A 26116-nucleotide genomic window follows, 5' to 3' on the forward strand; every position below is an offset into this window, starting at 1 on the left:
CCTTTGCATCATCTTTAGAGCATGACTGCGGGGAGGTGTGTGTTTGTAACAGTTTTCCCCTGTTCTCTATAACTTTACACTCCCTCGCACCTCGTGCGTCTTACGCCTGTCTATTAGCACCTTCATTGGCGCCATTGCCACATGTATACTATCACATTTTGCATATAACTGGTCGAGGCACGCTCAACCAGGCCTCTTACTTTTCAAGTTTGATTAAACCTGTTACACTGGTAGCAGAGGATGGTTACTACTCTGCTTTTGGCAGGTGTTCTGGTCGCTCTGCTTACGCTCCTCGTACTCGTCGTTCGGCTGATAAACGATATCAAGACCGCTCAGCGCGTTAGCCAAGGACACCGAACGATACATCCGAACTCGGAACCGTGGGAGCCAACACCCCGCCTTACGAAAGAGCCGCCTGTGTTTGGAGGAGATTCCGCTACATTCAAAGAATGGACGTTTGCAATGGACATGGCCCTACGGTCGTTGGCACTCCCAAATGCGGCACAGAGGGTCGACTACGCGGCAGGATTTTTGACTGGAAACGCTCGTCTTTGGTTGATAGCGGCATTGGAAGCTAACCAAGTGTTTTCCGACTGGCCTGCTCTGAAAGCGGCACTTGGCGATGTGTACGGACCACGGCACAACGAGGAAACATCGCGTATGGGACTAATTTCCGCAGCGCAGCGCGGGTCGCTGGACGCATACATTGCTGCTTTCACTCGCCTCAGCCTGCAAGTGCCGGAAATCGACCACCACACCAGAGCGCTGCTGTTCGTCAGGGGTCTAGTGCCGCACATCCAGCGACAGGTCATGCGTGAGCATCCACGTACCCTGGAGCAAGCTGTCATGGCAGCAAACACCGTGGAGCAGTCGTCAGGGCCACCGGCGTCGGGGCCACCAGCCAGTAGAGAGTCGCGTTCCGTGCCCAGTCAGCCGTGGGCAGATATCTCGATGGATTTTATCATGGGTTTGCCTAGGACCGATACAGGTCATGATGCTATATATGTATTTGTAGATCGCTTGACAAAGTGTGTACATTTAGCACCTACTTCCTCTACTATTGACGCTAAAGGAAGTGCTGATCTGTATATTCAACATGTATTTCGACTTCATGGTTTGAGTTCTAGTATTGTATGTGATCGTGATCCAAGATTTACGGCAGCATTTTTTCAGGAATTGTTTGATCGCTTAGGAACGAAACTAGCATTTAGTACTGCCAATCACCCTCAGACAGATGGCCTAACTGAACGAGTAAACAGAATAGTAGAGGATGTGCTGAGGGCTTTTGTAAATCATAAACAAGATAACTGGGATATGCTCCTACCTCTCTGTGAGTTTTCTATCAACAGCGCTACTCAATCATCTACAGGAAACACACCGTTCTTCTTAAATTACGGTCTAAATCCCAGAGCGCCACCCGACTTCCTCAACCCTATTCAGGGAGGCAGAGATTCAGCTGATTGGTTGCAAGCAAGACAAGACGCGGTCAAGATCTCACAAGATGCGCTAGTGGCAGCTCAAGCTCGTCAGGCCTTCTATGCAGATCGGACAAGGGTCGAGGGAAAGCTGAAGGTGGGAGATTTGGTAATGGTCTACCGGGATTTCCTCCTGACTCCTGAAGCTCGGGACCGACCATCCCATAAATTACGCCCCAAGTGGTTTGGCCCCTTTCCTATAACCCATGTGGTCGGCCCGAATGCCTACAAGCTCAAGTTGCCTCATACCAGCCGCTGTCACCCGGTATTTAATGTGTCGGCACTCCGTGCCTACGAGAAGAACGCTATTCCTAATAGGAGACAGCCTACGCCTCCGCCTATCACGGACCTTGATGGTCATGCCCGCTATGTGGTGGAGAACATTCTCAGTCACCGCCGCCGGCAGAATCAGCTTCAGTACCTAGTCAAGTGGCAAGGCTACTCTGATGCCACTTGGGAGCCTGAACATTATTTGTTGGATGAATCTGGTAATGACATTGTTCCACTTCAGAAGTACAAAACCTTGGCTTCTGCCCGCTGAGTTTTGCAGTTGAACTTCTAGTTTCATCTTACACATTTGTTGAGCTTATTACACTTTATTTGCATGGAGTTTCAGTCGTCTTATTGTGTTACTTCAGTGCGAAGCCTTTTTTCGTCTCGCACGTGTTTGCGCTTATTGTACTCTATTCCACTTGAGCATTTGGGTTATAAGCTCCTTCCTCTCCATAGGAGGGGGATGATGTAACAGTTTTCCCCTGTTCTCTATAACTTTACACTCCCTCGCACCTCGTGCGTCTTACGCCTGTCTATTAGCACCTTCATTGGCGCCATTGCCACATGTATACTATCACATTTTGCATATAACTGGTCGAGGCACGCTCAACCAGGCCTCTTACTTTTCAAGTTTGATTAAACCTGTTACAGTGTTGGGGAATCACGTACTTGCCGAAGAAGAATGCTTGGTGGATTAGCGGAGCGTGTTATCTGCAAAATGCGTGCTTGTCCTGTTAGACACTTGTTAAATCCCTTTAATAAATCAGATTGGTCTGGCTCAACTATTGGAAGAACCTTGAGGAGGCCACAAGCAATTGTCCACCATGAATGGTCCGATTCATAGTGTGTTATGCAGCCTCCCAAATAGTTAACGTAGCTAGCGAACACTCCTCCTTTATGTCTGGAATAAACGGCATAGCGAAGGCAGAAATCCCTGGCCTTTCCATGAGATTCTTCTGGAGTGAGAAGGCGAACGATCCTTCTTGTATTTCCTCCACTTATTTCTTCTCCCCGCCTAAGCGGTGCTGGGAACCTTTCGGACGTTGCGGTCTCCTCCCTTCCGTCCTGAGGATGCTCCGGGGTGGAACCCATTAAAGCAGATACAGGCAATGGCAAGGTGAAGTATTGGTGTTGCCTACATGTATGATAGAGCACGCTCTGTCTCGGTGAGTTCCGTTTACATTTTTTCCTGGCCGGAGAGCTCGCTGCAGTCAAATCACATTCGCCTGTTGTGTCGGTCACAACCTCTTCTTTAGCAGCGTGTGATGATTGTTCCCGTCCTTCTTTTCCTTGGTCCGTTTTTGCTACGGAGCTCCGTGCCCGACTCCTTGAGCGTTTTTTAGACTGTTTGTTTTGGACACCCGGTGGTAGATGCTGGGGAGTTGGGGTCCTGGATGGTCTGGGAATCCCTATGCTCTGCTTCGGTCTCCACGCAGACCTGTTTAGCTTCTTTGGGGTTGAGATGTTTTCCGAGTTCTTTTGCTTGGTCCGTGTGTGCTTCGGAGCTCGGTGCTAGACTCCTTGAGTGGGGTGTACCCTGTTCATTTGGACAACCAGTGGCAGATGTCGGAGAGTTCGGGTTCTGGATGGTCTCCAAATCCTTACCCTCTGCTTCCGTCTCCGTGCAGACGTGTTCAGCTTCTTTCTTATCCAGATGTTGGCCGGGGTCGAGGTGTTCGGCAATATCGCTCACTCCGTACATTAAAGTACGGTTCCAGCACACTGGGCTGTGCGGCCGAGACCGCTGCGTCGGTGGCTGGGAAGTTATTGGTACTGCATTCTCTGTGACAAGTCAATTTGTTTGCAACCTTTCTTGAATTTTAGAGCATATTTGCATACATTACAATTGCAATTACCCAGATTGAAAATTTTTGGGGGGTGCACGTGCCCCCCCCCCCCCCCCCCCCGTGCCCATCGCCGAGCACGCGCCTGGAAGTGTCACATTGCATACCGATACTAGTATTCTATTTTCTGGCTGTGCATTGCTGACGAGCGCGAGCTTTAAGGGGCAGTAGCATAAGGCGAGATGTCCATTGATACATATCCCGTTGTCCGACGGTGAAGGATACAACGCCTCCGTCGAAGGGTATTCCGCCGAGTGAACGTATGAGCTGGCTCGACTCAAGTACACCGCGGCAGACTCAACCCAATCCATATTGCGAACCCCACTAGCACAGCAAGCTTAGGGTGGTAAAAATTTCTGCCTTTTTCACAAGATTTATCATTGAATGAGAGATTTACAATCAGGATTTGACAGTCTGTGCGTGTCCTACTACCACTGAAATATCCAGACAAAACAATGAAAGATCATTAAAACAAGTGATCGGACTCCGAATGCCTTTTATTGGGCGTTGCAAGCAGCACAGTTCGTGCTCATACTGGGGCAAATTTCGAAACATGAATTTTCCTTGCAGAGAGGTCATTTTGACCTGCACGCAAGAAAATGGCACCAGCGGCGTTATGTGTGTGATCAAAACAGCCAGAACTTACTATCACTACCACTGGTTTCTTCAATCCGTCCGTGCAATTCTACACAGAATCGAGCATTTTAATATCGAGGTGACATTATTGCATTGGGGCTTTCCTACCCTACAAAAAACATGTGACCTTAGCCTGACGAGCAGAGACGCTACTCTGGATATTCCTGGCCACAGCGAAACGAATAATTATTATGCAATTACATGTACATGTATATTTCGCTATGTTCGCCTACGGCTCCAGATTCAGTGCCTTGGTCTCCAGCGGCAGCGTCAACAGCAGGTTCATCTACAGTGCGAATTGCTGAGTCAATGCCTTGCCAACGGCGGCGTCAATGGAGACACCAACAACAGATTCGTCGCCTAATTATTTAGTGCCAGCCACCGCGACAGTGGGATTGCTGAGATTCACGGAAACGTAAGAGTCTCATTGTGTGCCCAGCTCAAGTGTCAATGTTTGCCCTGCGGCTGATTGTAAGTTTGATTCTTCTGTTACTAATCACCTCATTGCTATTGCTGATTGTGATCTCACACATTGTGTTCGAAGCTATCTATCTTTACTGCACACAACCAGCTTTATTCAAGCAAAATAAAGATATCTCTCAAGTTGTGTACTGACACTTCTGACACCCCTAAATAATGTAGTGTCCCGTTAGGTGTTCGTCTTTGTACAGTGTACTATTTAGCCCATCTTGTCTCACTTCTTACTTCTCGACATCTTTGTCTTCCTTTCTTTTTGATGCTCTCATCTATTGAATGCTTTTTCGTCGCGAACTGTATCACTTAGTTGCAATTGATACCACCCTTGTGATGCTATTTCTCCGCACTGTTACTTAGTTCTAGTTACTTGCTATTCACTTGAAGAGAATGCGCTAGCACTTGTTCGTGAGTAAATATATCGAGGCCTGATGATGGCGGTGAAGAGTATCCAATTTTGTCTTGCCGCAATTGGCTTTTTGTCTCCTAGAAAATTGTTTTAGCTGTACGATATTGATAATTTTATTGCTGTTTATAACGTTCCCATCAGGGAGTAGTACATGTACAAAACCATTATTATTGTACTACTTAAAGACATGTATATATGTATATATAACGAGGAAGCAAATCTAACGTTTTAACGGATAACATTTCTTCGTTATAATAAGATCCGTTGAGGCCGTACTGCTTCATATATTATGTTGTGTGTGGATATGCCGGAATACTGCAAGATCGTTAACATAATTATCTTCTCGTTAACCTCTCTGGTTCACATAGTACGGGGAGATATAGGAGAGCTTCCAACTGACCAAGGGAGTCCCAACAGGCATGGCAGGCACCCACCGTCACTTATCGGGATATACTACATCCCTTCACAACAGCTTAGTACAGGATCAAGATCACTAAGGGATTCTTGTGCGGATACATTTTCATTCAAACTCAATTAATCAACAGCAATCATCCAACATCCAGAATGAATTTGAAGTTGAATTTGTTTTCCGACAATATCATTAAATTTTTTCTCTTTATAGCTTCTCTCTCGCAGCTGAGGACATGACTGTAGTCTTCTTCGTCCTAAATAATCTCACCATTTTCGTCATGCCTCCCCTTGCAGTACTCTCTTTGTTTCTCTCCTTATTATTCAGTTCGCCGTGGTTGGCTACTTCTCATATATATTGGCAGTCTTCTGACGAGCCAGGAGATGTTGAATGAATAATAATAATAATAATAATAATTATTAAAAAGCTTCCGTGGAGATAATAATAATAGTGTATTCACAATTCATTTAATAATTTCCTCACCTAACTTTGCGTTGCTTTGCTCGCCGCCATTCAGACAGTACCAAACCTAGCCTGTTCAGCAATCGTGCTACCATGACTTTGAATCGTGGTACCACGACTTACCCCACCCCTCCGCCAAGAAAATGTCAAGTAAATGTATAGAGACATATTCTTTAAGCGGTGTTCAAAAATTTGTCAATGCCTGCGTTCTCATCAATAGCTACTTATACATGTACATAGTTACGATGGAATGACAAATTGAGAACCCGTCCGGACGTAAGGTAGGCAGAAACTAGACCAGACGGCATCTGGATGAATGTGGAATGTTATTATCATTCTGTCGCATACTGAAGACAAGACACTGACACATTCTCATTCATAAGCTACATAGACATAATAAGGGTAGTCATGTTGGCATGATAAAATTGATAACCTGGACACACGTGTACGCAGAAACTGCCAGAACCAGAAAGGAGGCAAGGCGCATTTTTGGATGCACGTTACGACACTGAGGACAAGCCTTTGACACATTCTCGTTCAATGAATAGCGACATGTACATGTACATTGGCATGAACAAAAATAATAATAACCTGGGCAGAACGTTACATGTACGCAGGAAGTAGACCAGACACAATCTGGATGAATGTTACGATATCTGTCACATACTGAGGACAAGACGTTGATGTGGTTCAAACTACAACAATTGTACCAGTGGGATTCGACCAGGAGACGGTTGAAAAACAATGTCGTCAATCCCACACAACATTTGATTCTCAGTGTGAACATGCGAATACCCAGTTACTCAGAAAAAAACAACTAATATACATCGACTGTACAATCTGGAGGCAGAAATCGATGGAATTCTTCTACGAGGTCTTTGTATGGACCGAGAAAGCCGACGATACGGAGAAGGCGTTGAAAATAGCTATATTTGCTCTCCAGATCTGCAATGTCCAATAAAGTTGTGAGAATCCATTCGAAAGTAACAGCATCATCAGCTAACCTTTGCTTAGCGAGAAGGAGAAACGCCTTTGCATCATCTTTAGAGCATGACCGGTTGTGCGTTGAGGAATTGTTGTGCGTTGAGGAATCACGTACTGGATGAGGCATGCCTGACGCAGACCTCCGCAGGTTAGCAGAGCATGTTATCTGCAGAAGTCGTGAACAACCTGTTAACCACCTGTTAGCGCCCTTCACGAAGAAAGCCTGATCTTTCTCGTGCTTGGGGAGAACGAGTAGGATGCCACATGTAACACGGAGGAAGGGTGACGCACAAAGGGTGAAATTGAAATTTCCGAAATGTCCTGGTTTCACAGACGTTGCTCCTTTCCACGAGATCCTGCGGATACAAAAATCACAGAACCCTATAAAATCGCGTTGGTAATGATGCGGTTCGAGAAGTTTGACCTTTCTTTCGGTATCACCATCACTACTTGTATGCCCTGCTCGAAATCTTTGCAAAGATGCATTCTTATAGATTGTTTAAGTGGTCGATCAAAATAAAATGTGGCGGCAACAGGATTTAGGAAGGTAAAGAACTGCTGTTGCCAGCGTTCCTCGCCTCCCCTGGGCTCGCCTTCTCTCGCTTGATGCTTCTCTTCACCACCCCGTGTCAGTTGAGATGATTCATGGCGTGATAACGTCCGTTCTGGTCGGCACTGAAATTGTGCAATGTACGCACGGAGTCTGGCATCTTCTTCTGACTGGCGTTCAGGGGACTGTGAGCTCAGCTCCTGAGTCACGCTCAGTTGTCTTTCAGCTTTTGCAGGACAGCTTTCTGCTGTGGAATCCAACAGACCTGAGTTGCCCATCACAACATCGCGTTCGAACTTAGTAGTGGGTGGGCAGTGTTCCGACCTTTCTCTTGCTTCGGACTGGCAGTCCGCGAAGGTCCGTTCAGCTTTTAATATCGGGTGTTGGTCGGATTTGTCGTCTTCGGAAATGAAACCGGGATCCATTAGGATAAATCTGGGCGAATAGGTCACGTTGCGCGGCAGCGAGCTCTGCGTCTGTCCCTGTTGACTAGCTGCATGGTGAGGCTATCCAAGTGACTACAGTGATCTTATTTGCCAGCGTGCTTTCATTTCGCGGTGGTGCAACGCGAGCGTGCCCGAGCCTAAAGGCACATGTGCATTCGCTAGCAGGACGACCCTCCGTACACACCCAGCCGTCGGAGGGTGAAGGGTAGAACGCCTCCGTCGATGGGTATTCCGCGGAATGAACGTATGAGCTGGCTCGGCTCAAGTACACCGCGGCAGTGTCAAGCCAATCCATAATGGGTATCCAACTAGCACAACAATTTCTGCCTTTTTCACATGATTATCATTGAATGAGAGACTTAAAACCAGGATTTGACTCTCTGTGCTTGTCCGATTACCACTGAAATATCCAGACAAAACAATAAAAGATCATTCAATAAAGTGATCTGACTCCAAATGCCTTTTATTGAAATGTTGCAACCACCACGCCAGGCGACACAGTCATGAGTTTCCCTGCAGCCGAGAAGTCATTTTTACCTGCAGGCGAGAAGATAGCACCAGCGGCGTTATGCGTGTGTTGATTCCCATCTTTTTTTAAAGTTAACTTTAAGATAAAGTATACAACGAGGAGTAAACTTTACAAACAATAAAACACCGAGAAACTATCGCTATCACTCGTTTCCTCAATTCGTCCGTGTAGTTCTACACAAATTCGAGCATTTTAATAATCAAAGTGACATATTGCTTTCGGGTTTTCCTACCCTAGCTCTGTTAACCTTAGGCTGACGAGAAGAGACGCTACTCTGGATATTCCTGGTCACAGCGAAACGATATACAATTATCGTTATGTTCGTCTTTGGCTCCAGATTCAGCGGTCGGGCAGTGACTAACCGGAGGTGTCGAGGACACCCACGTAAGTCAGGAGTGTCGCACACGGTCTCAGCAACACCTGACGACAAACACCAAGAGACCACGTGGACGCCCATGGAAATTCAGAGATGGAGGGATTGACGATGTCGACGGTAGTGCGTGTGTGTGTGTGTGTGTGTCACTGTGTGTGTGTGTGTGTGTGTGTGTGTGTGTGTGTGTGTGTGTGTGTGTGTGTGTGCGTGTCACTGTGTGTGTGTATGTGTGTGTCACTGTGTGTGTGTGTGTTTTAAGTACGACTCCGTACTCATAGTCTTTAGAAACAACAAGTAACTGCAAAGCACAAAGGAAAAGCCAAAAACCTAAACCAAGAGCATGTGCATTCATCGACAGCGTCAGTTACAACACAATGCCATGGTCTCCAGCGGCAGCGTCAACAGCAGTTTCAGCGACAGCGCCGATGGCTGAGTCAATACCCTGACAACAGGGGCGTTAATTGGAGCAACCAACAACAGATTCGTCACCCTAATTATTTTAGTGTCAGCCACCGCCTCAGTCAGTCAGATCGCTGGGATTGACGGCAAAGGAAGAGTCGCATTGTGTGCGCAGCTGATGTGTCAATGTTTGCACTGCGGCTGATTGTAAGTTCGATTCCTCTATTTTCTAATCACCTCGTTGCTATTGCTGATTGTGCCAGTGTGTATGCTGATTGTGCCAGTGTGTATGCTGATTGTGCCAGTGTGTATGCTGATAGTCACTTACTTCTCTCCTCTGTCACGTGCTCGTGTCTGTGGTCTCGCACATTTGAAAGTATATAACAGCATCTATCATCTATTCAATGGGCGGTACACCGCAGAGCAGCGGCCTACAGCAACAAAAGCAAAAGGTGCAACCTGTGCCTGGCAGAGAAATTGGCAATCGCGCAAGCACCCAAGCACCTCTCTCTCAACAAAAGGAGTGAGCTTGTGTCGAAGTGTCGCCATGAGAATAGGTACTACCTTCGGAACTTTAAACCAGCTACAGCCATCACCTAATTAAGTAAGAGACAACCAGCTCCAGTGGTTGTCACCTTTCACCACTGCTGTCATTCACGCTTTGCACTGCAGCTATTTACACTTTGCTTTGTGAGGATATAAAGTTTATATTATAAACCAATACTGATCCAGATTTCCAATTACTGTTTTCTGATGATCGCTTAGTGCGTGAAACTCTGAGTAAAAACACTTCCTCTGTCCTCCTATTGTTTGAACCAGCTCTACCACTCGGTATTGAGCACTCTCTTGGACAGCCTGGAACCTCTCTGTTTTAACAGCATCTATATTACATTATTACTATTTTTACACCACACAGCCAGCACTATGCAAGCAAAATAAAAATATGTATTATCTCTCAAGCTGTTTAGTGTTTACTGACACTCCTGACAACCTCAAGCAATAATTGTAGTGTGTTATACATGTACATGTAGGTGTTCGTCTTTGAACAGTGTACATTTAGTCCATCTTGTCTTACTTCTCACTTTTCCAACTCTCCGTCTTCCATTCCGTTTGATTCGCCCATCTATTGAATGCTGTTTCGTCGCGAACTGTATCACTTAGTTGCAATTGATACCACCATTGTGATGCTATTTCTCCGCACACTGTTACTTAGTTCTAGTTACACGTGGTCTCCGGAACCGCTGGTCGTGGCACTTCGCGCATTGTTCCTACGCAGAGCAGAGAGTTTTCTCTTCGACCTAGATGTTTGAATCGTTGAAATAGGGCATGTTTTGACAGAGCTACGATCTATAGAAAAGAAAAAAAAGACCAAGGAACTACAAGTTACGCTATAATGTCCACTAACACCACCAGTTACTAAACAATCAGCTCATGCGATAACATTGCACGACACTGACCGACGACGGTACTGACGTTCTACAACTAACTGGCTAACAGCTCCAGCACATCTTGGATGGAGAGTTATAATACGATCATGTGAAGTTCCCCACCTGAGTACGTCGAATTCGACACGTTCATGATTGTACACATCGTCTGGTATTAAACTAAAGGAATTTAAACTGTGCACTATTTGCAGCAGACTGTAACTCTTGGGGCAAGGCATTCCACAGCTTAATGGCAGCCACTGGGCGAGAGTCAACTGCGTGACCACGAGTCGCAGGGACACCATATTTATGGGAGATGGTCGTGGAGCAACAAATTATTCTAACTTCTCGCTGTCATTATGTGTTGGCATACATGCATGTATGCATGTAGACTCGGACCCGTTAGTGATGCGGCTGCCGGGCACCGCCAGAAACTGAAACAGGAAGGGAAAGCGACAATGGTCACCGAGAAAGCATCACCAACAAGCTCCCAGCCACGACGCAGCGGTCTCAGCCGCACAACGCAGCAGGGCATAACTCTACTGAAGTTGTTGGTGGACACCAGATTACCGAAGACCTAGACCTCGTCAAACAACGGAATAAGAAAGAAGCTAAACTGTTCTGCGTGGAGACCGAAGCAGAGGATAGGGATTCTCAGACCAACCAGTACCCTAACTCCCCAGCATCTACCACCGGGTGTCAAAACAAACAGTCTACAACACATACAAGGTGTCCGGCACGGAGCTCCGTAGCAAAGACGGACCAAGGAAAAGAAGGACGGGAACAATCATCACACGCTGCTAAAGAAGAGGTTGTGACCGACACAACAGGCGAATGTGATTTGACTGCAGCGAGCTCTCCGGCCAGGAAAAGATGTAAACGGAACTCACCGAGACAGAGCGTGCTCTATCATACATGTAGGCAACACCAGTACTTCACCTTGCTGTTGCCTGTATCTGCTTTAATGGGTTCCACCCCGCGAGCATCCTCAGGACGGAAGGGAGGAGACCGCAACGTCCGAAAGGTTCCCAGCACCGCCTAGGCGGGGAGAAGAAAGAAGTGAAGGAAATACCAGAAGGATCGTTCGCCTTCTCACTCCAGAAGAACCTCATGGAAAGGCCAGGGATTTCTGCCTTCCGCTATGCCGTTTATTCCAGACATAAAGGAGGAGTGTTGGCTAGCTACGTTAACTATTTGGGAGGCTACATAACACACTATGAATCGGACCATTCACTGTGTGCAATTGCTTGTGGCCTCCTCAAGGTTCTTCCAATAGTTGAGCCAGACCAATCTGATTTATTAAAGGGATTTAACAAGTGTCTAACAGGACAAGCACGCATTTTGCAGATAACACGCTCCGCTAATCCACCGAAATCTGCGTCAAGCATGCCTCGGCAAGTTCGTGATTCCTCAACACACACCTCCCCGCACATTCTTGCTGTAAAGACGATGCAAAGGTGTTTCTCCTTCTCGCAAAGCAAAGGGTAACTGATGATCATAATTATCACTTTCGAATGGATTCTCACAACGTTATTGGACTTCGGACATTGAAGAGCAAGGATGGGTATTTTCAAAGCCTTCTCCGTATCGTCGGGTTTCTGGGTCTATATTTATGAAGACCTCGTGGAAGAATTCCACAGATTCCTGACCCCAGACTGTACAGTCACAGTATATTAATTAACGTTAGTTGTTTCTACAAGTAATTACCCGGTCATATTACAAGTTCACAGTGTTGCTCTCTTTGTATGATAAGATTGCATGGCCAGATATGTCCTGGTCTATTTTGTTTCTGACCAACCTGGCATAACTACACGTTCACACTAACCACCCTGGCATACTTACATGTTCACACTGAGTACCATAAAAAGTCTTGTATAAAAGTCTTTGACTTTCTTGGTGAAATTTTGCAGGCTTCTATACAAGACAGGTATTTCTATGTATTATTATTATTATACGCATTTCCGCGGCAGCGTCAATCAAGCAGTTATGCTTGATCCACACGTTCGCTTATGCTGGACATTGAAACAGAGCAGATGTAGATAATATCTCCTAGAGAATGGGGCTCTACAAACCAATGACCAAAGTTAGTACGTCAGTAACATAGAGTAACATGGAGCGTCATAAAATTGGTGTCATTGGGGGAAACGTCATCATTATTGTCTCTTCATATAGCATCATGGTCAATGGGTGGCGAGATAATTATAATGTACGAGGTTGAGTTCTATGTATGTCAACGCTAAAACCAGGCGTATACTGTAAAAGCAGAAATTTTCGGTGGTGTAATATTTTCGGTATTCTCCAAAATCGGCGGTTCGGCGGAGGGAAATTTTCGGTAAACCCGAGTTCAAGGTAAGTGTACTAGTGCTATACCGACATTTTCGGTGCGTTTTATTTTCGGTAAAAATTTCGGCACCGAAGTTACCGGAAATAAAACGCCACCGAAATTTTCTGCTTTTACAGTATGTGATTTGATGGGCCCAAAATTGCGGCTTCTATTCAAGTGCGACTTTTATACAAGACTTTACTGTACCCGGGGTTTATCGGGTGTTAGCGGCCGTCGTGAGTTCCCTTCGGGAACGGATACGATAATTTACTTTTTACTTTACTTTTACGGTACCTCGTGTTTTGTTTGAAACACGAGGTGGCACAGTCAGACCTGTCGTGGTGGAATTATGTATCTAGTTCTTGGTTCAGCGTTTTAGAATTAGCACCTCGTTATAATTATATGGGGCTTTTACAGTATGCGCATTCCCTTGTGCGTGCACTGAAAATGACGGAGGATGCGTGCTACTTGCACCGTGGTAGTTCACAGCAGGATGGGTGTTTGCTGTCTCTGCACTTCTACAATTTCCCCTCCTTTTTGGTTGTTTTGACACAAAAACTCTCTCATTTGAAGTTGTGATGTTGGCAACTTTTGAGCTTTTTTTCTCTGAAAATATGGATGCGATTTCTGCAACTTTTTATTTTACAGTTTACTACACCAGATACACGTACACGGGCATTTCTGCCTTCTAGTCTGAACGTACGGCTAGACTTTCCTACAATCATGTACATTGTGCAAGACATTCATACACACCTACATTAAATTTGTTTACAGCTGTCAGCGAAAACAGCCAACCCCAATAGCCTATCCCTTTGGAAAAACGCGGCGAAGAATTCAAAATTCCGCGGCAAATTCCGCGGGGAAAAGGGGGCTTTTCTGCGGCATTTTCTGCGGTAAAATCAAAAATCTGCGGCACTTTCTGCAAGTTTTTCACCCTCCTCGTAGAGGATATGACAATTAGTCGCATGAAGGAGCACTTTTCATACTATCCTTTGCAGTCACAAACTGAATAAGAGCGAAGAATCTTGGAGAGACCTGCACTGGCAAGAGAAATGTGCTCAAACAGTCGCAAAGTATTTTTTCTGCTGCTTTCTGAATAGTAATTTTAGTAATTTACCCTAAAAAATTCAGATTCCGCGGGCAAAAGTGTGGATTCCGTGATTTCCGCGGATGATGGCAACTTCTGCGAAAATCGCGTTTTTCCAAGGGGACAGAATAGCTGCATTTTATTACTAAATGATCCCCTTTGTCTGTCCCCGGGGAAAATTGCGGAAAAAAATCGCAAAAAACGCGGCATAATATGGCATAATTTGCGGTAAATATGCGGTGAATATTATTGATATCATCTCGCGGCGGCAAGTTTGCATTTGATATGAGGCAATTTTCAGTGAATATGTAGTGAAATCAACCAGTTACAAGTCTCTGGTGTAAGCGCTCGTCATATTTGAGTACAAAGCCGCCACGTTGCTGACCGAACAGTGCACTGTGTGTACGTGTAGTGCAACACAAAAGTTCAAAAAACGCGGGAAAATCGCGGAAAATGTGGTCTTTTAAAAAATCGCAAAAAACGCGGCCGCGGAATCGCAATTTTCCCCGGGGACAGCTTTGTGAGACTAACGTGATAATGAAGATTCGTCTGGAAATTTCCTCAACGTTCAAGTGTTTTGCACACTGGGAATATATTCCTGGACCTAAGGACAATGTACAACGCTTGCCGACACGTATGTGAGGCCAGCGCGAAGTACACACACACTCATGCACACGACGTACCATGTGTACGCCCATCGCAAGAGAAGCACGCAAATCTGCAACTGCACTGGATGTGCACCCACAGAATTTCTCTTATAGCAACGTTAGCGGATCTGAATGAAGCCGATCAAGACTAGCGCCAGATAACCGTCTAACCTACACAACTGCACAACGCCATATGAATTGAACCCCCAATTCGCACACATTATATACACACCCACACACCCACCCACACAAACACACACCCACGCCCACCCACACCCACACAAGCACCAGGACACACAGAGCGCGAGCAGTGGTTCAATACAGGTGATCCTCACAGAGCATACCACTGCAATCAGGCTCATCACCAATATCACAAGTTTGGATCTTTTCTGCACCGACATGAAGCATGCACAGGCGCAGACATGCTACCCTTCATGAAGGCAACAGCAACAGTGCAAGGATCTTATCCGGCCGTGGCGTGAAGCATTCACTGTCAGCATAGAGCTTTCAGTCGGGTGAGTCGACTTGTGTAAGCATATTAGTGCTTGGCTGCAAGACCGAAATCTCTGCACTCACGCTGCTCAGGGGCAACTACTGCTAGCTGGTACCCATGAGGGAAGACATTGGAACAGCTGTACACGCTTATCACTCAGGGCCACGTAAAGAATATGACAGGCTCAAATAGAATAGAAGCAAATCCAGATCACTATGACCAAGATCAATCAACCCTGGGCACAACCGATCAAGAGTGATTACTGGGAGAAATAGGCAGAGAACTGCGGAGCTCCGTTGCTATGACCAACCTAATGACAGCGACAACTGCCACAAAAGAAGGCATAGCGAGATACGGTAGTGATCTTGTTGGAACCACCACAACATAGTGGCATGTAGGTCGACTCAGAGACCAGGCATATCTAGCATCTGCAATCGGTTACGCCCCAGCACAGTCCAGACGAGAAGAAAGCAAACAAGACAGAGAGCGACGGAGAGCTGAGAAAATCTGTGAACGCAACACAACACAACAGAAGAAAGGAAAAGACAAACTTCAGAAAAAAGTGTGTGTGTGTGTGTGTGTGTGTGTGTGCGTGTGCACGTGTTTTGTCAGATAGAGATAGAGATAAATAGATAGATAGATAGAGAGAGAGAGAGACAGAGAGAATTCCAAAAACCGAACAAATTCAATCATAAGGCAATCAACAAATAACGGCATTAGCAAGCATGCATGTAATCTTACAAGGGCCAATGCTAGATGAACAGATGACCAGATGTCATCAAACTAAGAAACTAGGGTCTAAAGGCTTGAACAGCACGACGATAACACACAAGGACAGAGATACCAAGCCAAAAGGTTATGAATACAAAGTGAAGGAAAGAATTGTTCGCTTGTACACATACATTGATGGTGCCGCGTGGTGTGCACTTCAGGACGTCAATGAATCGGAAATGAATGACGGCGCCCTGACAATTTTTGCCACCCAGTGGAGATGTGGGCAGTGCAGACAGCACACCAGTATCACGAGCATACCGGAGTCAAATGTACAGTGGAAGGGGTCCAGGAGCAAGATTCCTAAGGCCACTGCTCAATGACGTAATTTGTACCGCGAACACGCCACACAGCCACCTGGGCATGGTCGTCTGGGGTGTTGAACAGTGCATTGCAGATCCCAGTGTACTCACATGCATTACTCATACCTACCATATTTGGCAATGCGCTCATGCACACCCCTGCTCGTGGACTTCAAGCAAAGATCCACAGGCAGGATCCGGCACGGGCTGTTCTTGTTCCACGGCTACCCGCATTTCGGAGACTATAGTGTCCCCAATTTGGAGAGCAAAGTTCGGTGATCAAAGTCTCCTCGCGTCGGCGATTGAATCATCCCCAATTCGAAGATTGAGGCCTTGCGACTTAGAATCCATGTTGGACTGCCGGATGTTTTACTCACTCCCACCATGTGTGTGTATCTGTGTGTCTGACGGGTGCGTGTGTGTGTGTGTGTGTGTTTCTCAGGCGTTGTGTTAATCTTAGGACCAGTTCAACTGTAATACGTTACGCTGATACCCATGCTGTGGGTATGAAAGCATGCATGCTATTCGCAGTACGTTTAGGGCACTACGGTGTATAGACAGTTGCATTCTCAGCAATCAAGCATGCCCCGAAACATACCACAGCCGGGGCCAAAGAAATCCGACAAACGGGTCAAACGTAGCACATTTTCTAAATTATATAATCATGCACCGCTACATCAATAACTGCGCTCTCCAGCCGACCTCCACTCATACCACCAGCACATCACGCACAGTCGGGAGAAAAACATCCGAAGGCCGCAACGCGCCTTCCCCCGCAATGCGTGTCGGTGCTGATTTCGGTACGTGGGTCGGATTTCTTTGGCCTCGACGGTACTAATGAAATAATGCAAACTTACGAACAGATCTTGAGGTTCACTTTGCTGCCACCTTGAGAGCAATAGTGTCCAGTGCCACGCTCAGAGACTCTGCCTGCTCCAACTCATCATCGCTGATCTCGATATCTATAAAGGCAGCGCGCAATAAGCATACACACACACACACGTGCGTGCGCGCGCACACACACACACGCGCGCACGCACACGCACGCGCGCACACACACACGAAAACCACGGCAGAATGAAACGCGCAGGTCTTTGAAACAATGAAGATGAATGTAACCGCATTGCAGCTAAGGCAGCGGCAGCAGCAGCACAGATTGAAGAGAGTACAACCACAGCATGCAAAGTCAATAGAAAAAGAGCTAGGGCGGTCACACACACACAGGGCATCAGCAGAAGGCACAGTAGCAAGAGCAGGACCAGCACAGGCCCCACCAACAGCAGAAGAAGCGGCAGCAACAGCACCACCACCTCCACCACCAGGGCAGCAGCAGCAAAAGCAGAGACAGCAACAGCAGCCCCAGCAGACGTAGCAGCAACAGCACCACCACCAAGGCAGCAACAGCAGTGACACCACATCATCAGCTCCAACATCATTACTGCAGGACCGGCGGAAGCAGTTTTCGATTGGTCCAGCAATACCCTAGGCTTTCACAGTTTGTGTATGAAAGGCTAGGGTATACACATGACTCAGACCTCTTCAGCAGTAAATACATGTTGGTGGCCAAAAAGTTGATCCGGCCAAGGCCTGACCAACCGGACAGGCTCCACCGGGCCTGTAGTGGTAGCAACACCATCACCAGCAGCAGCAGCATCAGAACCACCATCACCATCACCACCACCAGCAGCAGCAGCAGCAGCAGCAGCAGCAGCAGCAGCAGCAGCAGCACAATAATAACACAATCCAGAAAGACCTTACCAAACTCATCTTCAAATGCCATGACGATCTCCACCACATCCAGACTGTCTAACATGAGATCATCTACGAACTTTGCTTGGTCTGTCACCTACATGCAAATAACGGTACACACACACACACACACACACACACACACACACACACACACAAGAAGAAAAAAAAACAGGATGCTTGCCGCGATAGCTCGTGTGCTACGCCTAGCCTTGCTTAAATACACTGAAGAAAATGTACTCGACACGCGTTCTTCCGTACAGAGGTTGTGCGACTCCATCATCAGTTGAGATGCGTTGGCGAAGTTTCCATTACCCCCATACAGGCCATGCAGTAAGAAATCATGGTCGTTCTGACAGAATGTCCTGACACTTCCACGCTGATGACCTGGTCGGCGAGCCGCCTGCCCAGCGTACCAAACCCACCAGCCACTTCTTCGACTACCTGTTCGGTCCTGCGACAGCCTCGCCAGATAGTTGCACCAGCACAAGCCATGCAGCTGAAGACGAGGTTGCACGCTTTGCAAGTGAGCCAGTGGCCCTGCGATCAGAGGACCCATTGGCCTGGTGGAGGAAGAATGGTGTTCGTTATCCATGCCCAAGCAAAGTAACCATGGCTCTTCTCTGCGTACCAGCAACATCGAGGCCTGCGGAACGAATCCTTTACGCTGCGGGCAACATCATCACCAAGAAGAGAGCGTCACTTCTTCCATTAAATGCCGATGCACTGATCTTTCTTAAAGGAACTGGCAACTACTGTTTGCTAGGACCAGCAGCGCATCTCCCGTGGCAGAGGTAACACCTGCAGAGCTAGAAGCTGGGGAAAACCCCGTGCTGCATCCGCTTCCTAATGTGCCAAACTTGGTTGCATGACCGGGTTACTGCCAACTTACTGGTGCCAGAACTGTTGAACAGAACTGTTGAACGATTCCATTATCTTTTCTGTCTGCTCTTTCATCCTTACAGTCTCGGTTGCAGACTTGCAGTGTGCAATTTCGCTTATGATTTAGGTGCCTTTTAGTGTTAAATACTGGTCAGTAGCTATAATTCCTTACTGATTACTTAATCATGGAAAGGGGTGACATTCGTTCGGTATTCGTTAGGAACATTCGGAGAAGGTTCGATTCGTTGTTTCGCACATTCGTTTGACCACCAGAAAGAGTCAGATGCTACAGTAAGATCGGGCGGCGACGAACGCAGGGGCTCAGGGTGCAGCTTAGCATTGTTCTAAAAAGTTGAAGTTAGTCATTTTGTTGTTCTTCATGGAGAGCACCACACGATGAAGAGGACCATGCATACGCGATCACACCACGTGGAAAACATGTGGAAAGCGGTACATGTGTTCTTAAATCTGGGCAATTTTCCAGCCTAAGTGTTTGTTCTTCGGTGCCCGATCTCACTGTATTGTTTCGTGTTGTTCTTGGAAAGATTGTAAAACTGAATGAAGTGAGCAAAAGCTAGGAAATGTGGAATGTGAAAACGTTTTGGCAGCCGTTGTTTCAATTGCGATCTTTTTTCATTCATTTATTTCGTGAAGCAGAGAGCCTGTGCGTGGGGCAGAGAATGGATGTGTTTACGAGTGCAAGGAATATGCTGCAGTGGAGTTGGAGAGTTCTAAAGAAAAGACTTTTGCAACTTCAACTCACTCAACCTGATGGACACGAAACAAATGAATGTGATGATATTTAATGTGATGACTTTCCTAGTATCAAGGAAGAGGTTTTTAGAGCAGGCCCACTCTTTCCTATCCACTCTGCAACAAGATCTAACTCGTTTACCAATCAATTACTATTAACCCTTGTCCGTCCGACCAGTCAAAAATCTACGACTATCCGTCGATCAGTAAATCCATCATATCTCAGTCATTTCTTGACCAAATTCCACTATCGAAGGGTCTATCGCCATTAGAAAACACCAGGCTATTGTCTCGAACAATCGCCGAAGAGCTACGACGCTCCCTTGCAACGATATCGTCCGCCGAATGTAAAATCATGGCAATTGGGATTTTTCTGCGCTCGGGAACATTTCAAAGTCAGATTTTTCTTTTTTGCATGACAGTTATGTCAGCAAGCACATGCTCAGGACGTAAAAACCAAATAAATGTTCTGTACACAAAAATTCAAAGTCCAGCGATGGAGGAGAGTGAAATGGCGAGACAATTTGGATTCTGCCCGCAGATCTGGCGCTGGGGCAAGTTTGGCAAGTGGCGGCGCTCGACTTGTGGCTTTATAGATGTCGAGTGCGGGCTCTGTGCATTCGTCGCGGAAGGACCTTTCCAGGAAGCGCAAGATCATGGAATTCGGCCGATGGAGACTAAAGTTAAGATAATTTGAAGGTAAAATATGTCGTGAAATTGCAATTTTGGCCTGCTCAGCGATTTTGTCGGATGGATAAGGGTTAATTTAAAAAGAGAGAACCATCAGTTTACTAGTTACTGTAAAAACATGTAATTTTAGGTGCATTAAAATTTCAGTGGCAGGGACCTGCCAGGTTTCAGGTGTAATTAAAATTAGGTGACCAGCATTCCCTTCACATGCAGTGCATACTCTAGTGCCTTTTAGGTGTAATTTAAATTTAGGTGCCTGGTTTCTCTACCGAAATCACCGAAATTAAAGTTACACCAAAAATTACGTGTTTTACAGTGTCCGTTTTGTCCAACACTAAAGATTATAAGCAGGATACTGTTGAGTCAAAATGTGCAACAAATAGCACAAAAAATGACTCTCTTTAAAAAAAATTAATCCTTGGCTCTTCATCCGAGTTGAATTATTATTAATGGTTTGGCAAATTGCCCTCATCAGGTAATACCCGTATGCAGTATAATATTATAATATAACTACTCCTTTGCAAGCTTGCATACGATCGCATACGTGAGAATGATTCCTCACAAGGATTTATTTATCCCTTGATACACTAACTGTACTCTTCTGTATTATTTGACACAGTCACTGGAAGGGGCTCTCTAGATAGGGACCTTTTACGTCTATTTTAAACAGGATGCAAAAGAGAAACAAAAATACAGAAGGACGAATAAAAATTTAATTAGTGTTTACGTAAAATTATTGTTTTCACTCACGTCTCAGACCATTCAAAGTGACAAACAAGCCCAGGAAAAATACGAACCTTCTCTGGGTTGACTCCCTGGAAGTTCTTGACAATGCTCGTGGCCCGAGAGCGAACATCCTCCTGGTCCTTCTCAGAGAGCGTGCTTATATTGCAGCGTTTGGCAGAAGTTGCAAGACAGCGAGGAGCAGTAAACTGTGCCGGGCGAGCAGCGCTGCACACATTGAGTCCAGCTGTGATGGGTCGAGCGGCGGCAAGCAGCCCCATTGATCTGCATGACAGCAGGCGGAAAGCTGAAGAACTGGCCATGACTTGAAAAGTAAAGAGAACTTCCCACCTCAAAACTAACTTTGCAACACTACGATTCGAATGATGTATGCTCAGATCAGCTGTCTGCAGATCTGGGGATCCTCAACAAAAAAACCACCTCAAAAAGTTCAAGCCAACTCTGCTTTTTTGTGATGGATTCACAGATTCATGACATGAAGGAAAAAATAATTATGACGAACGCGCCCATTATGCTTCACTGTGCATGTGACGCAATGACCTTTGGAGTAGCAAAATCTCAGCATTTCATCACTCCACACTACGCACAGATTTATGTCAATCAGATATCGCCTATACTATGCTATAGTATCGGTTGACTATGGACGGCATAGTAAGGTTGACAGTCGACAGCAAGGCTCCGGCGGATTATGCTCGCAAAATCATGGAATTATGCTTTCATGGATTCTCGCATTATGCTCGCAAAATCCTCATATTAGGGACCTTTCGCACCCCGCGTACGGATACGAAACGAATGCTGATTCGTCACCTGGGTTCGAGGATTCGTCAGAGTCCCTGCGGAGAACTCGTTTTCACGAATGGAAGCCTCTTCATTCGTGGCACGCTCCGAATTGGACCTCTCTTTATTTGATGTTTTTCTTACCGGTGACTACAATGCCCACAATTCTGACTGGTGGAGTGGTGACACCACATCGCGTGCTGGTACGGAGCTATCACACGTGTTCTCTAGCTTTGGCCTCCAGCAGCTTGTCAATTTCCCCACCCGTGTCGCTCCGAATGGAAGACTGTCCTGTCTGGACTTGCTTGCTACGAACCGCCCCCTCTCTGTACGCTCTGTTGACGATGCTGCCCCGCTTGCTGCATCGGATCATTTGCAAGTCATTACAACGCTAGCCTACAACATTGCCACTGCTAACACCTCTTACAACTGCTCTCAGACTCCTACCCCTCCGCGACATGCCTTCCGCAAGGTTACACCCTCCACTTGGTCAATCATCAACTCTGCACTTTTTGCCTGTGACTGGCATCTTTTATTCACCTCCACTACTGTTGATGAAGCTGTGGAGAAGTTCACCACAGTTCTTGATGACGTGCTCTCCTTCTATGTGCCACAATACGGAGCAAGACCCGCTACACCCAAACATGGCAGCCACCACCGGCTGCACCCTCGTCAGTCCAGCCGTAACCCCAAGATCCCTTGGCTCGACAAAGATCTCCAAGGTGCAATTAAACTCAAATACGACTACTACTTAAGTAAGAAGTACTCCACCTATGCTAATATTTATTTATACAAAAAAAAACAGCGCAATCTGGTGAAGTCATTGTCACGTTCTAAGTATCGAGCATATTTACGTTCGCTCACTACCACCCTATCTCACCCCTCTTCCAGGCCTAACCTGTATACCTTTGTTCGCACTCAAAGGACAACTAGTACACGTGAAGACATACCGCCGTTATTAGCTTCCAATGGTTCGATGGTGACTGACCCCAAGTCTGTAGCTAATGTAATAGGTAGCCGAGTGGTAGGCGCGGTGAAATCAACAATAATTACTTTTATTCTACTTTCAGGTACACACCTGAGATATAATCGTTCGTGAAAGAAGAAGCGGCAAAATAACTGACTTTCTCTCCGGTGCTCACCTAGAGGCTGAATCCTTATTCTTCGAGTTAGCTTTCATTGCTATCCAATCTAATCTAATCTTCTCTTCCTCAAAACAGAAATGCGCAGCCGCCTTTATGCAGCAGACGACGTACGCTTACATACGGAGATACACTAAATATACATCAGGCAAGCTCCGTATTAGTTCCGTACTGCTTCCGTATTGGTCGGGCAGGGATACTACACCCTTCCTTCCTACAGATAATCACGCCCTCGTGATTTTCAAAAAATTAGTGAGGAGTTACGAACAACAGCGTCAACCGGAAGATGGCAAATTATATCGGAAATGATAACGTTTAGAGTAGACAGAAGAAATGAACTGATAACAAATCATAAAATAGAAGTAAAAGCACACCAGGTTCACACGATCTCACGGGGTCAAAAGGGAAAGAACTGTCCTCCAAATAGGACCTGAAACCACAGCACTCTTGCTGCACTACGCTGGCACAACCCGCCAGGAACATCGCAGTTCAAAAACCGAACTGAATACACTATAACTATAAGGGGCGTTGTCACACACATTGTCCCACGTTAGCTGGGTAAACCGTGGCTCACCATGATCAGACGCCTACCAAACTAAACTGGATTCACACACTCGCATAAAGGAAGACTGAAGAGAACAGGTAGACTGAAGGAAGACAGGAAAGAAAATGCCATACCTGGAATCAGCGTTAGTAACCACGGCGGCGGCTGGAGCTACGGCGGAGAGCAAGCCAGGTTTTATCTTCATCTTGGTTGAGCCGGTCACTCAGAGCGGCTAGCTCGGCGTCAGACAGATCACTCCCTCCTCGTCTTGAATCGTGGTCTTCACATTGTCGATAGAATCGCTTGGCGCGACGTAAAGAGTAATGGTCTAGCCAGGAAGAGTGTGCACGAAATTCTGCATTCCACCTGTGACCACGGAGACGAAGTACCAAGTGAATAGTGGACTCCTGCTGAACGTTGTAGTCACTCAGGGTTCGGCCGTCTGCCAACTGCGTGCCGGCGAAAATCAAACGCTGCTGGTCTTGGGGGATACCCTCCTTGTCTTGGTCAGCAGCCTGCATGTCGTCGTCCACATCAGCTTCGCCATCACCACCGGTAGTATACATGTAGGTAGCGGGTTGCTTGGAATCGCCATCGGAGTCTCCAATGGATGCCGTGCGGAAAGAATGGTGATCCACGTCAGCACCCTGACTGTGCTGCAGGCTAATAAGCATGGCCAGGCCCAGGAAAGCATGAAACACGATTCTCATCTTGATTCGTCGCACGGAGCTGCAGCGGGTTGAGCCATGGGGGTCTGGGGTCGAATCACGTTGTTTTATTTTACAAAAACACACCGCTGCCACCAATGTAATGGGTAGCCGAGTGGTAGGCGCGGTGAAATCAACAATAATTACTTTTATTCTACTTTCAGGTACACACCTGAGATATAATCGTTCGTGAAAGAAGAAGCGGCAAAATAACTGACTTTCTCTCCGGTGCTCACCTAGAGGCTGAATCCTTATTCTTCGAGTTAGCTTTCATTGCTATCCAATCTAATCTAATCTTCTCTTCCTCAAAACAGAAATGCGCAGCCGCCTTTATGCAGCAGACGACGTACGCTTACATACGGAGTACACTAAATATACATCAGGCAAGCTCCGTATTAGTTCCGTACTGCTTCCGTATTGGTCGGGCAGGGATACTACAGCTAATACTCTCAATACGCAATTTACATCAGCTGGTATTCCAGACGACCATTCCTCTCCAATACCACCTCTGCAACGTTCTGCGACTGTGTCTTCTGATCTGCGCTCTATACATACCACCACATCATCTGTTCGCAGCTACCTAAAAAGACTAAAAAGCAACAAAAGCCCTGGTCCTGATGCCCTACCAAATGAAGTTCTCAAAGTTCTGGCTCCATCTCTGCCGTACCCACTGTGCCTTATATTCAACCTTTCCTACTCCTCCGGCGTATTTCCTGATCGTTGGAAGATCGCTAAGGTCACGCCCATCTACAAGTGTAAAGGCTCCCGATCACAAGCCTCAAACTATCGTCCAATATCTCTTCTCTGCTCCCTTTCAAAAGTGTGTGAAAAGGTATTTTACGACCAGTTGTATTGCCACATTTCACCATGCCTTAGCCCTTCCCAATCTGGCTTTCGGCGCAACGACTCAACCTCTGACCAACTAGCTCGTCTAGTACATGACATTGCCACCCTTCGTGATGCTCGACACCATATTGCTCTCTGTTTCTTTGACTTGGCAAAGGCCGTTGATACTGTCTGGCATCGTGGCCTCCTTGCCAAGCTACATATTGTCTTTGGTGTGTCTGGCCCTGCTCTGTCCTGGCTGGAGTCCTATCTGAGTAGCCGATCACAGTTTGTTTCTGCCCTCTCCATCAACTCTGATCCTCTACCAGTGTCTTCTGGAGTTCCCCAAGGCTCCATACTTGGACCTCTTTTGTTCGTAGCATACGTAAATGATTTACCCTCTATAGACCCAGGCGTCTCGTTATTTGCTGATGATACAACCCTACTGTCAGCATCCTCGTCCTCAGCGGCTCTTGTACCTCGAGTGTCGGCTCAGATATGCAGTGTCCTACGCCGGATGCAAACATGGCGACTTAGACCCAACCTGACTAAAACCGAAATAATGTTCCTTCCCCCAATCTCATCCATGACACTTTTACACCATCCTGATTTCCCAGAACCCATAAAGGTTGTTTCCAACCATAAACACCTGGGAATAATGCTTGATGATCGTCTCTCTTGGTCTTTCCATATTGATGCTCTTTGCAGCCGTTCAAGCTCTGCCCTAGGTGTTATACGTCCCCATTGTTTCCATCTTCCTTTCAAATGTAAAATTTTGTTTTACAAACTGTACATCCTCCCTCTTTTCATGTACGCTGCTGTTAGCTGGTGTGGCTTGTCCTCGGTTCTCGCTGAGCGTCTCGAAATCCACCATAGAAAACTTCTTCGTATCCTGTTTAGTCTACCCCCTCTCTACTCTTCTGCTTCCCTGTATGTCCTTGCAAATGCTTGCCCACTGTCGACCCACCGTCAAAAATTAATTTGCACTTTTGC

At 46.5% G+C, this 26116-nt stretch overlaps 1 protein-coding gene across 1 annotated transcript; it reads right to left on the reverse strand.

Annotated features, from left to right (window-relative positions):
* Positions 1-15058: 15058 nt before the first annotated feature.
* On the reverse strand, positions 15059-21508 carry LOC135825676 (acyl carrier protein-like). Its single transcript, XM_065338294.1, has 4 exons — positions 21182-21508; positions 18069-18156; positions 17168-17272; positions 15059-15744 (listed from the first exon to the last, which is right to left on the reverse strand). Exons 1-3 carry the CDS (start codon positions 21428-21430, stop codon positions 17184-17186), a joined length of 426 nt encoding a protein of 141 aa, XP_065194366.1. The 5' UTR covers positions 21431-21508; the 3' UTR covers positions 15059-15744; positions 17168-17183.
* Between the last annotated feature and the right edge of the window lie 4608 nt (positions 21509-26116).

Source organism: Sycon ciliatum, chromosome 10 (assembly GCF_964019385.1).
Source record: "Sycon ciliatum chromosome 10, ocSycCili1.1, whole genome shotgun sequence".
NCBI lineage: Eukaryota > Metazoa > Porifera > Calcarea > Leucosolenida > Sycettidae > Sycon > Sycon ciliatum.

What these genes read in the sequence shown, in the direction of transcription:
- LOC135825676 (XM_065338294.1), bottom strand. Translation starts at nt 21,430, where the DNA reads ATGGCCAGTTCTTCAGCTTTCCGCCTGCTGTCATGCAGATCAATGGGG. An exon ending in AGGGAGTCAACCCAGAGAAG is followed by an intron (nt 18,157 to 21,181) that starts GTTCGTATTTTT and finishes ATTTGCATGTAG; the next exon opens with GTGACAGACCAAGCAAAGTT. An exon ending in GGCATTTGAAGATGAGTTTG is followed by an intron (nt 17,273 to 18,068) that starts GTAAGGTCTTTC and finishes CTGCCTTTATAG; the next exon opens with ATATCGAGATCAGCGATGAT.